The 14,957-nt window shown below is 36.4% G+C and overlaps 1 protein-coding gene across 1 annotated transcript in view; it reads right to left on the reverse strand.

The window, feature by feature from the left end:
• Window positions 1-895: 895 nt before the first annotated feature.
• LOC120631922 (probable ATP-dependent RNA helicase spindle-E) overlaps window positions 896-14,957 on the reverse strand; it is a 31,456-nt gene continuing 17,394 nt past the window's right edge. Inside the window, exons 16-26 of the mRNA XM_039901623.1 lie at window positions 14,008-14,131; window positions 12,449-12,664; window positions 11,911-12,126; window positions 10,582-10,707; window positions 9,862-10,022; window positions 8,596-8,715; window positions 7,819-7,941; window positions 6,539-6,686; window positions 4,809-4,930; window positions 4,011-4,235; window positions 896-3,248 (exon numbers count right to left, since the gene is read on the reverse strand). Of these exons, the coding sequence (XP_039757557.1) occupies window positions 3,110-3,248; window positions 4,011-4,235; window positions 4,809-4,930; window positions 6,539-6,686; window positions 7,819-7,941; window positions 8,596-8,715; window positions 9,862-10,022; window positions 10,582-10,707; window positions 11,911-12,126; window positions 12,449-12,664; window positions 14,008-14,131 (1,720 nt within the window). The 3' untranslated portion in view covers window positions 896-3,109. The remainder of the gene's footprint in view (window positions 3,249-4,010; window positions 4,236-4,808; window positions 4,931-6,538; window positions 6,687-7,818; window positions 7,942-8,595; window positions 8,716-9,861; window positions 10,023-10,581; window positions 10,708-11,910; window positions 12,127-12,448; window positions 12,665-14,007; window positions 14,132-14,957) is intronic.

A 14,957-nucleotide genomic window follows, 5' to 3' on the forward strand; every position in this document is an offset into this window, starting at 1 on the left:
CAAGTCGCCGCAGCAACGCTGATCGCCGCGTCACAACGCAGGCTTGATCGCGCTGCCGCGACTCTTCCCCCGAACCTGACTCCGCGGACCCAACGGTCCTACCAAGTGACCCGTCTGTAGTAGCAGAGGGCGGTGAACACCACCGAAAAGGGCCAACGCCCTGAACGGTCACCCCGAGCCCCAAACCTGGGACTCCGAGGAAGATTCGAGTTTGCTAGACTCCTAAGGGTTGTAACTTGAGACCGCTTTAATTAAAAAAAAAAAAAAAAAAAAAAACTATAATTATTATTTTTTAGTTGTTAGACAGTAGTCGTCCGGGGAAGTACTACAATGCAAATTTCTGTGTTCGGTCGAAAGGGGCGTAGTTATCGGGTTAATTACAGGCGCAAGAGCCTTAAAGCTTACGCCTCCGGTTTATGGTTTATGGACACAGGTCGGCACTTCGTAGATCGTATTACCTTGCGAAATGTTGCTGTTTTTATCCACCTAACGTCTGGTGGGCCATCTGCTTCGTCCGTCAATTATTATGACAAAAAAATAATTTCCTTCCAATATACGAAACCTAGCGCGAGTCAAATACGCCGGTTTTTTTTAGTATTTGAGTCCAAGGCTGTGGGTCCGATTCCCACAACTGGAAAATATTTGTGTGATGAACATGAACGTTTTTCAGTGTCTGGGTGTTTAAATAATAATAAATTTTTATTTATATTATTCATAAAAATATTCATCAGACATCTCTCCACAGGACACGCTACTCTACGCTTACTTTGGGTGTATATGGCGATTTTTTAATGGTCTAGGGATATTTTTATTTTAATTTATCAATTACGTACCGATTGACAAGAGTATTAACACTAAGGGCACTGAATTAAAACACTGCTTTCATAAACTGTATATTAGTTTATTTTTCAAAATAGGTAATGATTTTCAATCAAACTAATTTAGTTTACCTAATAGGTACATAATATAGAAAATGTGTCCGAGGACAATAACAGTAATCATCACTTTCTTATAAAGTAATAACAAATAATTAAAACTCAAAACAATGACTTCTTCTAAAAAAAAATAATACTAATGAATACATAAATGTATTGCGACGCATCTCCCAAATGAATGCGATTTCCGAACGGAATGATTCTGTAACCAATATAACCTGTTGGGTGATTCCGAGAACAAAGCAGTTGTGTTTGTGAAATCGCAGAGGCACAAAAATCAATATACTGACATCAGACGTCAGTGTACATAAAATATACGAACTTCACTCTCGAATTTTATGTCTATTTTAATTAAGTTAGCTAGTGGAAAAGTTGATGTTTTCGTGATCGTCCTTTAAAGCAACAAAAAGGAAGGCATATCTTGAAGAGCAAGGACAAACATGTTATAAGTTACATTCAATATTTCTAGTCAGCTTTCTCAGTGAGATTTTGCGCGGGACTGCATATAATCCACTTAAGAATTGAGTTTATTTTCACTAATTCGCTAGTGAAAACGCGAATGTATGTAGTGTTTTTTGGTCAATCCCAAAAAGCAAATTAGCACAATATCCTGGATTTACTTTGGAAGCCTTGGTTTTGCTGTAGTTTGTGGCAGCGAGCAATCAAAATAGAAATGAATGCAGCGTTATGCCATGCCATCGCATTAATGAATCGCATTCATTCCGGTCGGACGTTTGCATTTGTTTAGAAAAGAAAAAAAAATACAAAGAGATTCTAATCTTAAATCTAATAGTCTCTATCTACATCTTTCACATTTTTGGACATTTTTTTAATTCTTATGCAGATAATTGTTATAGGAACATAGTAGACTCCGGAAAAGCCTTATATATTTTTATCACCTTGAGAACACAGAACAGTTATTAGATTTTTTTTCATTCAGTTATTAATAGAAACAGGTGCTAATTATATTGTACCCACATCTCTTAATTGATTATTATAGACAGAGTGATATTCTGTTTATAATTTTACCTGTTAAAAAATAATAGCACTATTTTTAAAACTGTCAGTTAAGATAAGGGTACAGTATAACTGAATTAGATCCTCTATCGTTGGTTTTCTTAGAGAAAGTGTAAGTAAATTTTAATCTTATTTCCACAATATTAATGTATTTACTATTTTTTACAAAATGCTATGCGACTATCTTATTATTTAGGATATTATCTACATAAGTACTTTAAATTAATAACGTAATATCACAAAATTATGACGATTTGAGTCGTCAAATATATAAATCCGGAAACAATGTGCTACAATGTAACGAGGAACAAAATAAAACAAAACAAACAAAATGATGATGAATGATAAAGATAATATACCTTTGATTAAAAAAAATGTCATACGTGTCCCGTACGCGATGAGTACGTGAAATATGTTTGAAACTTATTTAAAAAAAAACAATAAAGGAATTTTACGAAGGATACTTACTCCTAGTTAATATGCTATAATAAAATATGAAGACGGCCTTCATAATATAAGAAAAATACTTCTCAAGAAATCCGGGACTGCATGTCTATTTGGTCTCATATCCCAGAAGAGCCATAATTTAATATGTTTAACTTTTACATATATAGTAATCATTGCATATTTGTCAACAAACTCAATAACGGACTACTTTACAGTCACTTAAAACTGACAGTAAAAAAAAAATGATTAACATACCCAATGATTAGACGTAGTTTTTATTAGAATTGGCACTTCAGTCAGTGTTAGTAAAAAACTGATCGCACTTCACTATAGGTACTACACTAACTGCATTACCAGTGAAAAGGGTCATTAGCACCCTGTAGTATAATATGTACACAGTCGCAATTTCGTAATTCTTAAGCATCAAAACACTATAATATCACGGTAAAATTGAGTAATATTCCTCATTTAAAGGAGTACCAAAGCCACAGTAGTACAAATTTAAACTTTAACACGTTTGACAAGACTTAAAAGAACACCAAGATTTTAACGTGCAAATCTCATTGAAAGGATACGGAACGTGTCAACCGTAAAAATCGCTTAAGAATTACGGAATGAAGTCTCGATACTGAATGAAGACGGTGTAAAGCACGTAAGGAGTAGAGTGAGAGCAGCATTAAACACAGTGGTTTGGTCTCCAAAGGAATAATTTAAGACTCAAGGAGACGGAAATCTTCTTCCTTGTCGAGATGCGCGTTCGAACACAGGTGTATGCGCATCGCGTGCGCTGGCATGGGCGTTGTTGCGCACAGCTTGCAAACGAGCTCCGCTGATGACGTCACGACCGTTCTGGGAAGCAAAGTGTTTGTGATTATTGTTAGGCTTGACTACTTTTATCGTCAAAGCTGTATCAAATCATTAAATCTACAATTTAATTTTTTTGATGACCGATACATTTGTAAAAATTCATAAATATTTTGAAAATCAGATTATAGTGCATTCTTCCGAATAAAATAAAAGTATCGTAAGTGTACCAAAGTAGCAGGGCGCGCAAACGTAAGCACCATTATGTTAGTCTCCAATGAGAAGAGAATCGTGCCCAGAGAGGATACCGATACTATGTTATGTGCTGGCCACAGGACAAACGCCAACGGGCGTTTTTCTGCGTAATGTTTCGAGAAGCATCGCACCCCAAATCATTGTACGCCGCTTCCCAACGCATATGTTCCTTACATGTTTTTCAGTCTCTTCTTTCGTTAGACTTGTATGCCGTAGTGACAATACCAACACAGTATCAACAAAAAGGATATAAGCATATATTTGTTATCACTTCTTACGTTCCTATATACGAATTTTATATATATATATATTTATATATAAAAGTCTTTTTTTCTTTCTTATCTCTCTCTCTCTCTCTTTTCGGCACATACATGTATAACTTACTCATACATGTGATAATTACTTTTTACAAAATCACTTTATTGGGTGAGAAAAGTTAAACTCCAAAGAACTTGTTTCTAATCATTCCTGATTTTGTATCAACAACACAGGACATTAAAAAATAACAGAAAGTGACCCTTTTCTGTAGCTGACTAATGATACTAGCCTTACCTCGCGACCACCCTCTTCAGCTCTTCATTCTCCTTGTGCAGTAAGACGAGATGCTCTCTCGGTATCGGATACAACTCGATGGGCGCGTGAAGTGGGTACACAACCGCCCTTTCCTCAAAGTCTGGCTTAGTGATCTCAAGAACCTCGTCTTCGGGTATGGACCTCCACTCCCACGCGTTCAACACGATTTCGGGTTCGCGATGTTTGCGTCGTTTTAGCAGCAATCTGGGAAAATTCAGTTCATTAGCGTACATTTCATCTACGGATTCCAGCACGCATAAGTAGGAAATAAAAAATTCGTATCCCGATTATATCCACTGAAAAGGGATAAAATTAACTTGTCCACCACCGTTTCGTATTCATATTATTTCCACCCGCGCGCCCATTGCTCTGACAGTGGAAAAAACTTTGGGAGTAGATAAGGCTTAGCTAATAATTTTTCTGTTAGAAATTATTATACCAGCCCAGAGCTACGTTTTAAAATTTTTTTCCACTGCAAGTTAGCCCTTTACTGCAATTTGACCTGATGTTAAGTGATGATGCAGTCTAAGATGGTAGCGGGATAACCTGCTAGGCAGTATGGTAGTCATACCCCTATTCGGATTCTACGCGACATAGCACCGGAACACTAAATCGCTTAGCGGCACGTTTTTGTCTGTAGGGTGGTAACTAGCCACGGCTAAAGCCTTCCACACGACAATTAACAATTGACAAGTTAGACTAAGCATCATCCCAAATTAGACAAAGCATCTAACTATACACAGAATATTTTTCGTAAATATATTAGTGCCCACTTACTGCATAAGATCCTCGCGTATCAAATTCGGAACTCTAGGTCGGAAGTCATCGTCGGTGGTAGGAATGTCTTGGCCTTCGTTGCAAAACATCATATTATCCATCAAGTGGCGTATGTGATTTATCTGAACAAGAGAACAATATCTCATCATCATCATCATTATGCTTTGGCTTATATATATATAACGAATTTTGCCTACAAATCTATGTATATAAGAGAAAGTGTGTAGGTATTTTCCGTATAGGCTCTGAAACGGCTGGGCAGATTTCAATGAAACTTTCAGGGAATCTCCGGATTGACCTGGCGAGTAATCCTGTAAAGTTTGGTGATGACAGGAGAACTCCTATTTTTGAACTGTCAAATACACCTTTTATTTACTATGATGATATTCTGATAGATAATGATCCTCACCCACTCGAAACGAGAATAGAAGAGAGAAATAAATGATTCAATATATTATGAGACTTAAATTAAAATTTAATCATGTAAGTTTATTGTTTAAATAAAATAAAGCAAAATCTAGCCCGGCGCAGCGGGCTGGGTACGCTAGTTATTTATAAAACATCCGTTTTCCAGATGAGTAATTTCGTTACATACATTAAGACAGTCGTTAAATTACTAGAACCCACGAGAGAAGTGTTTCTCTAACTGCGCTACTGAGAATTTCTTTACAATGTTTGTTCCGACTCGAGAATCGTTCGAAAACTTAGTAACCAATAGAGCACCAAGGCATTCACCAAATAACTAAATGCCATGGAAAGGATACCAGATCGAATAGCAGGAAAACTCTGACCAGGAAAATAAGGAACCTCGCCATTTTCACATTGTCAAATGTATAAATGCAAAGTGGCGTCCCCAGAATAGGTTTTTTTAATTTCCTGGTCAGGCTTTTAGTACGTGTATTAACTGCAAAGCTTAATGAATTCTTGTAGAAATCCTTCCCGCGGCATTTGTTCTAGTAATTTGGCGACTGTCTTTATTGACTGGTTGTTAATAAGTTTTTAAACGATACTCTTACTTGGTAAGGCGTTTACATATTTTTACGTTATTTACATATAAAAAAAGGAATACCGCCGTCCCCGTTGCAAACTACTTAAATAGGAGTCATCCATTGAGGACTGAACATTAAAGTTAAATGTTTATGCTGTGTATTTAGGGCTTAATATAAAATAATTTTAAGCGTATCCTGACTATATTTTACTTTTAATTAATAGTTAAGAAGTGTGGAGAACATTTAAAGACAATAATATTGTTGTGGGAGTTGAAAAGTTTTCGCTTGGAATAAAATAAATTATAAGGAATTTAAAGCCTTCGCTCACAACATACAGTGAAGTTGTTCGCTTTTTTGAATATAAATTCGCATTAGAAGATTGTGTACCTACAAATATCCTTTAGTGCACGCACTGTTAAGAAATTCTTAATAACAGCCCGGAGCGTAGTCAGACCTTTTTCTCGTAGATCATGTAAATCCGTCGTCACTGTTTATCACCGTTAACGTACTCATTAATCGGAATAGCCCGTCAAATTGCACTGTGCAGCAAGGTGGGTAAATAAAAGTAATTTATCGCATAGACTAATATTTTTTTCTTTAAAACCATAAATCTGCTCACATTTTACTTGCCGACCTTCCAACGTGCAAGAAAAATGGGTAACGGTGTGGTCAAAAACCTAATGACCTTTGTACTATGTGAAAGGAAACAAGCATCAATAGTATGAGTATGAAGATACGTACGAGACCGATGTCTTCGATGCTGAGTTCTGCGTCGATGTTGACGAGGATATCGTGTTCAGGAAAGCGCGGTGAGCTATCTTCCGAGCTCCCCAGCCCACATAGCACGCTGACGTAACGAGACCCGCCGGTGTCGCGACGGAGCTCTGCCCTAAGGTACCCAAAAACAATAATCCATACAGCTTCATAAGCCACTTTTTCTCTTTTTAATCCATTGAGCTTCATAAGCCACTTTTTCTCGTTTAAGTCCTTGACTGTAATCTTGACTAAGTGATGATGCTGTCTAAGAAAATTAAATAAATATACTATGACAATACACACATCGCTATCTGGCACCAAAGTAAGCGTAGCTTGTCGAAGTTAAATACTTATTTATTCAAATGGCACATAGATGGCACTTTTGATGCGGGACATAGAAGTGAGTTGAGCCCACAACGAAAATAGCCGGTGTTTTTTTTTTGGGTGGGTCTTGTGTTATGGGTACTAAGATAAATGATGAATAATATACATTATACATTATAATATACAATATAATATAAAATTCAAATTCAAATTCAAAATTTCTTTATTCATGTAGGCCTATCACAGGCACTTATGAAGCGTTCATACATATTTGTTTACATAATTGTAACGGGATAGTGATAACTTCGTTCGCCAACTTAAATCTAAAGCTACGAGGGTTCCAAACGCGCCCTGGTCTAAGAAGAGCCCACAACAAACTTAGCCGGGATTTTTATAATATACATAACTACTTATAACATTCATATAAATACCCAGACACTGAAAAACACTCATGTTCATCACACAAACATTTTCCAGTTTTGGGAATTGAAGCCACAGTCTTGGACTCTAACTTGCCACTGCTATTGCAGGCGTTCTTCGTCCTTATTTATTACGGTTTTTTTACGAATCCCGTGGGAAACGTTGGTTCGGCTAGGATAAGTAATATCTATAACTATAACTCTAATGCTTTTCACTATTTCAAAAATAAAGTTGATGAGAGTGGGCGTGCGGTGAGGACAAACAAAGTAAGAAACACAATTTCGCATTAATAACATTATAGGATTCGGCGGAATGCTCCAACGAGACCAGACCAGAGAAAATTCTGAAATCATAATATTGCTATTAATTACTCTAATTCTTTTCAACTGACTCTATGCCAAAAATAAAGTTAATGACATAGAGCGTGAGGTAAGGACAAACAAACTAAGAAACACAATTTCGCATTTATAACATTAGTAAGATAATAAATAGGAGAAAAATGTAAAGAAATGATGACTTACTCTGGACAAAAGAGTAGCGCAATGATGGCGGGCAGACCTCTGATGTTCGGAAGCAGGGTCGTGTGACGAAGGGTCAGCTTACTGCTCACGTCATTCTGACCTACTTCTGCCGATACCAGCAATCTATGACAACACTTATCAATAAAATAGGGAACGTACAGGTTAAGTACGTCGTGGGTTTGTGAAAAATAAATCGTATAAATACGTTAGGATATTGTACGATTTGTAAACCACCACCTTATACATTTTAGCGATTCTTTGTAACGATTGGATAGAAGCTGGCGTTACTTTGCGGAAATCCATGATATATTATGAAAATTAAGCTTAATTTGCTATAATTTGCTATGCTCTGCTTTTCGCGGAGTATGGCAAATTAAGCTTAATTTTCATAATATTATTCATTGTAACTGTCATCATGCCTTTTGTACCCTCTATCATTTATTTATATCTCTGGAACTACTTTTTTACAAACTTCCTACAAAAGAGAGGAGGCATAACTTAATAAAAATCTTTATAAATCAGTAAATCTTTATATGGATTTGCAAAATTCTTTTTTGTTCGAAAGGTGTTTATTGCGATATAGTCCCATTTAAATTTCATGTACATCTGATAAAGAGTTTCGGATACACACAACTTACAAAGAAAACTGTGTAAGTGACTGAAAAATATTACATCCGACCCGCAAATGAGCGGCTCGCTTCGTATTACTCACTCTTTATCAGAAGTGGGAAAATGAAACAATGGATTCGAAGCTCACTGTTAATAAAATATATTTACCTTTCGTAAACCTCTTGTGGCTGCGTATCAAGAAGAACAGAGTTCACGGAGTTCCATTCAACATGCACTTGCTTATCGCGGCTCGCATACATCAGGTTATGTAGCGATGACTCCAGAGGACTACGCACAGAACAATTTAATAAAGTAAAATGTATGGTAACTTGGAAAAATAATATAATAGATTTTTCTTCATTTAATAATTATAAAATGAAATAAAGTACAATGTATGTAGTAAAATATAAAAAAAAATATACTACGACAATACACACACCGCCATCTAGTCCCAAATTAAGCGTAGCTTGTGTTATGGGTACTAAGATAACTGATGAATATTTTTATGGATAATATACATAAATACGTATAATATACATACACTGAAAAACATTCATGTTGATCACACAAACATTTTGCAGTTGTGGGAATCGAACCCACGGCCTTGGACTCAGAAAGCAGGGTCGCTGCTCACTGCGCCAATCAGCCGTCAAAATGGTCAGTTTGAAACAAAATGTAATAGATTTTTCTTTAATAGAAAGCTACCCGCTAAACGCGTTTCTTCGTCTGGTTTAATTAAGGTGTCTACAAAACCCGTGGGAAGTGTATGTTATCCTGGGATAAATAGCCTATGCTACTAGCTAGGCCTGTCAAATCACTCCATTCCAAAATCCACTTAATTGGCCTTTACGCCCTAACAAAACGATAAATAGTTAGGGCGTTAAGGATTCCGCTTTAATCTCTGACAAGATACAAAAATGAATGTTAAAATGTAAAATCAAAATAGTTGATGTCTTGCCGGCTTCTTCTCAGTAGAATCTGCTTTCCGAACCGGTGGTAGAGTCACTACAAACAGACAGACTTGACGTTTCAAAAGTGCTTATATTAGGCCTAATTGAAATAAATGAATTTTGAATGCTACGGATTTTTTACATAATATACGCAGACACACCGCGTCGCATAGCACATCCGCGCTATTAGTTCGTTTCCTCTTAGCTTTCTTTATGACTTTTTCATAATGGCGATGTTAAAAACCTCTAATTACCTTGCTCGGCGATTTGACTATCAAATGCAATAAAAAAAATCAAATTCGACTCGTAGTTACATGACAGAGGATTTGAGGTTTAAGAAAACACACTGTTTAGCTTTATTATAAAGGCGAACGTTCAATTCCTTGCCAAATCACATCAAAGCCTAAAATCAACCACACGTCTCTCTCTCATTCTCTTTTTGTGTCAGAATTTAAAAAGAAAGTTTATAAACTTCACAACTAACCTATCAGGTCCTTTAAGACACGCGTCCGAGATACAGTCCTTGTAGTTAGGCTCTTCGAATTCAAGCAATTGGCTGAACGCTAGTTCGGTTTGCTCCTTATTGTATGCACGCTTTTGAGCCATATTGAGTTCTGTGGCCACTTGCCTAAGGTCGTGATTTAGCTGGCAACACAAATACATAAAATTGTATAAGTTGTTTTGTTATACTTTTCTTTTTGTTCTATGTATTTTTTGTGGTGTGCAATAAAAGTATATTCATTCATTAATTCATTAATAAATTTAAAATGAACTCAATAGTTGATCGATTCTTCCATAACACCCAAATGTCTATTAGATATGCATACATTATATAATATGCAAAGTAATTTTTTTGATAAAAAAGTTTTTTTTATCATCGAATTTTAATCTATAATAGTAAGCAATATTCTTAATATTTGAAGCTTACAACACCAGAGATAAAAAAAATCAAACATTAATTACTGCATTCAGAAATTTCAAAGCAGCTGGTCATATTAAACACTTGTTTATATTTTTTTCTGCTGCCTACCGTACCGAAAATACCGGGAATGATTAAATTCATACCGCCGCAAAGCGCTGTTCACAATCGATATAGAACGTTTCTTATCCACCAAACTATTAATTTAATTTTATGTTCCAATATAGTACAAAGAAGAAAAAGTTAAATGTGTGGAAAAACAATACTATAAAAAGTCAGTTTTACCTTTGAATCGTAACTTTCCTCGCTAGTGACTGCATAACCTTTTTCTAAAAGCGCCTTATTAACGCTAATCTTTCCCCCTTCAGCCAACAGTTCAATGGATGTTATTCCATGAGTTACCGAATAAATCTGAAAAATATGATAAGAGTTACAAATGTATCGGTTTTACAACACGCTGGGAATTTGCTACTCATGATGGTGTAATCTTATAATAAGTTAGTGTATAAATAACTAAATAAAATTTATGCTGCCTTTGAACCAATTTGTCATCACTAATGTGTCACAAATTTTATTTTTAATTATCTTTTACCAGAAACAATGTGTTAGGTTTTAAATAAAGGTTATTATACAATTGGTGCATTTCATAATGACAAGTTTGCATGGAAGCTGGCTACTCCGATTTTATTTTATTCTCATGAAATAAAATTTTGTTTGTCAAATTTAAAAATTAAAAGTTAATGTTGGATAAGAGCAAGTGCTGCGTTACTCGACGTATTCTTCACTGTAGAATGTGGTAGTACTACGTAAGACAGCCTTTACTTTTTAAAATTTTAATTTTGAGATTGTGTTCTTGATAACCAGTATTATATCAAAACATATATGATCATCATCATATCAACCCATTACCGGCCCACTACAGGGTACGGGTTTCCTCCCACAATGAGAAAGGGTTAAAGCCCTAGTCCACCACGCTGGCCCAAAGCGGATTGGTGGACTCCACACATCCTTGAAAACATAATGGAGTTGCAAGTTTCTTCACGATGTTTTTTTCAACGTTGAAACAAGTGTATTTTAATTGCTTAAAAAACGCCCATCTATCTACGAGTATATATATAAAAGAAAAAGTGTGTGGGTATGTTCCGTATAGGCTCCGAAACGGCTGGACCGATTTCAATGAAACTTTCAGGGAATCTCCGGATTGACCTGGCGAGTAATCCTGTAAAGTTTGGCGACGATCGGAGCAATCCTATTTTTGAACTGTCAAACTGTCAAATACAGCTTTTATTTACTATGATGATATTCTATTGCTGGGTGTACATGGGTGTAGATAATGATCTTCATCCGCTCGAGAAGAGAATGAATACGGAGAGAAATAAATGATTTAATATATTATGAGACTTAAATTAAAAATTTAATGATGTAAGTTTATAGTTTAAATAAAATAAAGCAAAATCTAGACCGGCGAAGCGGGCTGGGTACGTTAGTAACTTAAAAAAGTTAGAGGTGGGAGCTGGGATTCGAACTCGGCCCCCGGAAAGTGAAGTCGAAGTCCTACCCTCTGCGCTAACATCGCTTACGGTTTATTAAGTAGATTGATTTAAAATGTCTCACCTTCCCCAGAAGCCGACCCTTGGAGACCAGGTCAGTGAAAAGTCGCGCAGCGTTCGCACTCCACTGCGCATGCGCATGCAACAGAGGTGAGGGCGCGATGTTGCTTAGCACACACTGCATCGCTAGGGGAGGTATTTCTCTGCACTCTCCCAATGGAAGCTCTCTTAGGCTGTTCGATCCAACACGACCCATGCTTCCGAAATCTATGAAGAATACCTGAAAGACAAATTTAAGAATACCTGCAAGACAAATTTACGAATAACTGCAAGAAAAAATTACGAACACCCGCTTGACAACATTGGTAAGACTAATGGCGACACGTGCCATAAAATTTTACAAATACCTGTTATACAAATTTTCGAATACGTGTAAGTAAATTTTATGAACCTGCAAGACAAATTTGCTTGGCATATACCCAAAATTTTCCCCAGATATTATAATGACGTCAGAAGACACGATCCCTATTTAATGAAGTGTTGAGAGCGACGCTTCGTATTATGAGACTTTGCTTGCCTTAAAATGGAGTCTACTGTCTTACCTCCATCATACTGTTAGGTAGCAGACGCGTTATCCTTGCGCGGAACAACAAGGTACCATTGGCGTCGGAATACGGCGCAGCTACCAGCGCATCCACGGCAACAGCGCTTGTGTACGAGAGCAAGGGCTTGCGGTTCAGCGATGTTTGAATCAAACGCAGTTCCGAGGATGTTGAATCGTCAGCGTATTGCACCCAGAAACGGCCGATGTTAACCAGCTGTAAATTTAAATTCGAATTCGACTTCAAAAATGTTTTATTCATTAAAACTTTCTAAGAAGAAACTGAGCCACTGAAGAAGTGTGAAAGCATTTATTCCGATTTAAAATATAATGTATATAGACGCATTTAATAGCATGTACACATGCACACACAATGACCCACATTATACAGACCAAGACATACCACTCAATGGTGTTTTTATTTTATTTTTTATCCTGTCTTTTGTTGCTATTATGGAGGGTTGAGGTAAGGAGAGTCATCTTATATGGGAGAAAAGTTGAAAAAGTGTCCAGTGTATGCGCTAAATAACAGTTCAAAAATCCTCCACAATGGCGCTGGTGGATGCACAGGGTATGGTATGAATGTAGCAATCGTAGATGAATTGAAGTATGCCGAGTTAAAAAATTTAATGTCATTATCGACTAAAGTAGTTAATTATTGAGAATTTCAACAACTTACGTTGTACAAAATATTGTGGTAAATATAACCTTACTCTCCATACTTCCTTGTTTATTTTTCAAGCCTACTCTAACAATATTTATATTTGGCGCTTCTTTTATGAGTTACCCTGATGCAAATGTGGCGCCATCCTAATTTAATACATTTTGACGACACTTTTTCATATACACAGATGACTCTCCTTACCTCTACCCTCCATAGTTGCTATCGAAGAGTAAAATAAATACGGGATCTGTAAAAAACCGTGACACACGCGGACGAAGAACGCGTGTAACAACTACTTTATTTATAATATAATAAGAAAGGTCACGCATGTAAACCCTACTGAATTAGTCAAAAGTCCTTTTTTTTTTTGCACGCACATGTTATCATGGAACCAGGTTCCTTCCTGCGGTGTTTTCTCGCATGGCAGAACCACACTGTCGTAATGCCGCTTATTCGCCCATACAGCGAGGTGTGTAGGGTTTAACCGTCTAAAAATAGCGAATCCGTCTACTTGTCGGTTTTTTGAACTCATCACAGGATTCATCATCATCATCAAAAGCATATTACAGTCCACACCTGGACTAAAGGCGTCTCCCAACTGGAGAAAAACAAGACACAGGTATTTTGATGCTTACTAGGAGGATGTTAAATCTTTATTAGTTTCTATCATTAAGCTCAAAACACTCATGTTATTTTCAGTGTTCACCGTCCATCAACCAACGGGTTCATCAAGAAATGCCAATGAACCCGGCGAGCTTCTCGTATGTCTACAACTTTGGTTATCAACAGGTTGCAGATAGATCTAAAGATCTCATTTCGGTTTTGCGATATTCCGAGCTTTATCCAGTTTTTTATGAGGCAAATAGCAACTTTGTTGCGGAATTCCAAGAACTCACCTGAGATATTTGCAAGGGAAAATGCGTGTCATCAATTTCAGGCAGCCGCGGCACCATTTTGTCCATATTCGTATTTTTCTTCATCTCTGCAATGCCTTCGGCCAGCGCAACCGCTTTTTCAATTCTAAAGAAAATATTCAAATGACACGACTGACATCCGTTTTCTTATATTCAATCTATCCGTAAACTGTTGATAAGTTGGTTAGCCAAGTTGTTATTTGTAAAAAAAAAGAATGGATATTTTTGCGAAATAACAACGTTGCTTAGTAATAAATCTATAGATTACGGATATTATTTGAGTATTAAAATGGACATTAGACATTAGGTATCTTTGCGCTTTCTGAGTGTCCCCGCATAACTGAAATGTATCGCTAATGCATCCGAATTAAATATACCGAAATACCAAGTGTAGCGTATCAAATATAAATTTAATTATTTCTTCAATAAATAAAATAATAATGAATTAGCACATTTTTAGAAACGGTTCTTCTTCTTCTTCAAAATGCCTCGCTCACAGGTACTTATAGTTATCAAAAGTATAATTATTTTTTTCCCACTTAATAAAACTAGTGCAACTATTTTATTTGCAACATAGTATAGATAAAAATGTATGTATATGTATAAATAATAGATGGATTGGATTTTCTTAACAGATTTCCTTCTGATTCCTTTGTGCCATCTATAGATTCCAAGACAATTTTGTGTGGACTTCCTTTACAGTCATTGCATGTTATCTTACCCCCAGTGGCGTGCATAGAGGGTATGCACAGGGTTTGCACAGGGTTTGCAGATGATATAAAATGCGAGTTATAAATACTTACGGGTAGGCTTTTTATAACTCTTACAATGCCTATCCTTAGGTTTTTTATAACTTGTACTGGAGATTTTCTTCATTTTATATCATCTACATACCCTGTGCATACCCTCTATGAATGCCACTGATTACCTCT

The sequence above is a fragment of the Pararge aegeria genome, chromosome 19, assembly GCF_905163445.1.
Source record: "Pararge aegeria chromosome 19, ilParAegt1.1, whole genome shotgun sequence".
NCBI lineage: Eukaryota > Metazoa > Arthropoda > Insecta > Lepidoptera > Nymphalidae > Pararge > Pararge aegeria.